This window comes from Poecilia reticulata, unplaced genomic scaffold (genome assembly GCF_000633615.1).
Source record: "Poecilia reticulata strain Guanapo unplaced genomic scaffold, Guppy_female_1.0+MT scaffold_2061, whole genome shotgun sequence".
Classification (NCBI taxonomy): domain Eukaryota; kingdom Metazoa; phylum Chordata; class Actinopteri; order Cyprinodontiformes; family Poeciliidae; genus Poecilia; species Poecilia reticulata.
The window spans coordinates 1-1,667 of record NW_007616790.1 but is presented as its reverse complement, the minus strand read 5'-3'; the positions used below and the strand labels follow the sequence as shown (position 1 = coordinate 1,667).

At 38.7% G+C, this 1,667-nt stretch overlaps 1 protein-coding gene across 1 annotated transcript; it reads left to right on the top strand.

The window, feature by feature from the left end:
* Positions 1-126: 126 nt before the first annotated feature.
* On the top strand, positions 127-1,359 carry LOC103461530 (nitrogen permease regulator 3-like protein; the record flags this gene model as incomplete). Its single annotated transcript, XM_008403809.1, has 4 exons — positions 127-312; positions 460-541; positions 642-779; positions 1,203-1,359. Coding segments are annotated over exons 1-4 (501 nt in total), but the record flags the coding sequence as incomplete, so codon positions are not given.
* Between the last annotated feature and the right edge of the window lie 308 nt (positions 1,360-1,667).

The window sequence follows — 1,667 nt, the reverse complement described above, 5'->3', positions numbered from 1 at the left end:
CTTTTTTTTAAACGTGTATTGTTTTTCTACTTTCAGTGGCCTTTCAATCTGAAAATGTTTTCCAGTCACATGAGCAACACAAAAGAGAAATTGGATGTAATTAGTTAAAACGTCAAACATAAAAAGGACATGTTCTGCTTGTCYGTTTGCATCTCCAGGCAAACGCCGATCCGTCAGTGATCAGCTGCATGCACAACCTGTCTCGGCGCATCGCCATAGCCCTTCAGCATGAGGAGCGCCGCTGCCAGTACCTGACCAGAGAAGCCAAGCTGATGCTTTCCGTGCAAGACGAGATCACAACTACGACGGAGAGTGAGATATTCTCTCACTATTCACACCTTCTCTAAAGCTCTGTCTCAATCAAACTTTCCAATTTTGAATTATAATTATKTTATTTTTTTTATTATTATTATTCCATGCCTCATTGTTATAACTGTGTTTCCTCTCTGCTGATGTCAGCAGATGGAACCCCGCAGTCTCCATTTAGACAAATTCTTCCAAAATGTAAACTAGCCAGGGACTTAAAGGAGGCCTACGACAGGTGGGAAGCTAAATAAATTCATCTGCTTTGTTACCTTTCTCAAAGTGTTGAGCAAATCCACTTTTTCATCAAGTTAATTATAATATTCACGATTTTTCAGCCTCTGTACAACAGGTGTGGTACGACTGCATATCAACAACTGGCTGGAGGTCAGCTTCTGCTTGCCTCATAAGATCCACAGGGTCGGTGGGAACTACATCCCCCCAGAGGCACTAGAGCGCAGTCTGAAGGCCATAAGGTAAATTTAATATCTTATACACCCTGTTCTGTATTAGAAACGATATTTAATGTTACTATCAATGCACACAAACTAACTTAATTTGTTATAAATTACACAGGAAAATTGCTCTGTCAAATAAAGCTGAAAATTCTTTTTGTGCTTTAATTACTACACATTTCAAAATATTTTTAAAAGTTTTTATGAGAAGTTAGTCTTTTTCAGGTGTAGTTGATTTKYGCGCCCCACTTTTTTTAAGCTCCATCAATTSATTGAAATATATTCTGTGGGCCACACTGCCATCTATAGGCAGCTTTAAAWATTGCTGTTGTTTTGAATAACCTCTCATTTTAATGCCTTTTTAAAGGTAAARTAGGAGTAAAATACAAAGTGAAGATTTTGTAGAGAGTTTTGAAAAGTAATTTGGTTTTTATGACCCTGTAGGCCCTATCATGCCCTGTTGTTGTTAGAAAGTGAGAAGGCGCTGTTGGATCAACTTCCTCTGGACTGCTCACCTGCGATGGTGCGCCTGATAAAGACCTGCTCAGCGGTGAAAAACCTGCAGCAGCTCGCCCAGGACGCTGACCTGGCCTTACTTCAGGTGCACAGCATCGCTCTGATATCATGCTTTTTCAATTTAGAGACTACGATTCTTTTGCCATTTCTCATAATGTGCRTTCAGTTGCACACATGGAGTGTATATACAGTAATAGAATTTTAAAAAGTAAAAACAAGTCACAACTGAAWCTTTAAAGAAATACTTTGGGTTTAAAGAAGCTTCTTCACGTGTTTAGTGTGAGTTACCACTAAAATGCGTTTCATAAAAAAATGCACCCAGTGTGTGTTGTATATTTAGCTACTTACTGCCATCTAGTGGTGAATATGCAGAATGCAAAAATATTCATGCAA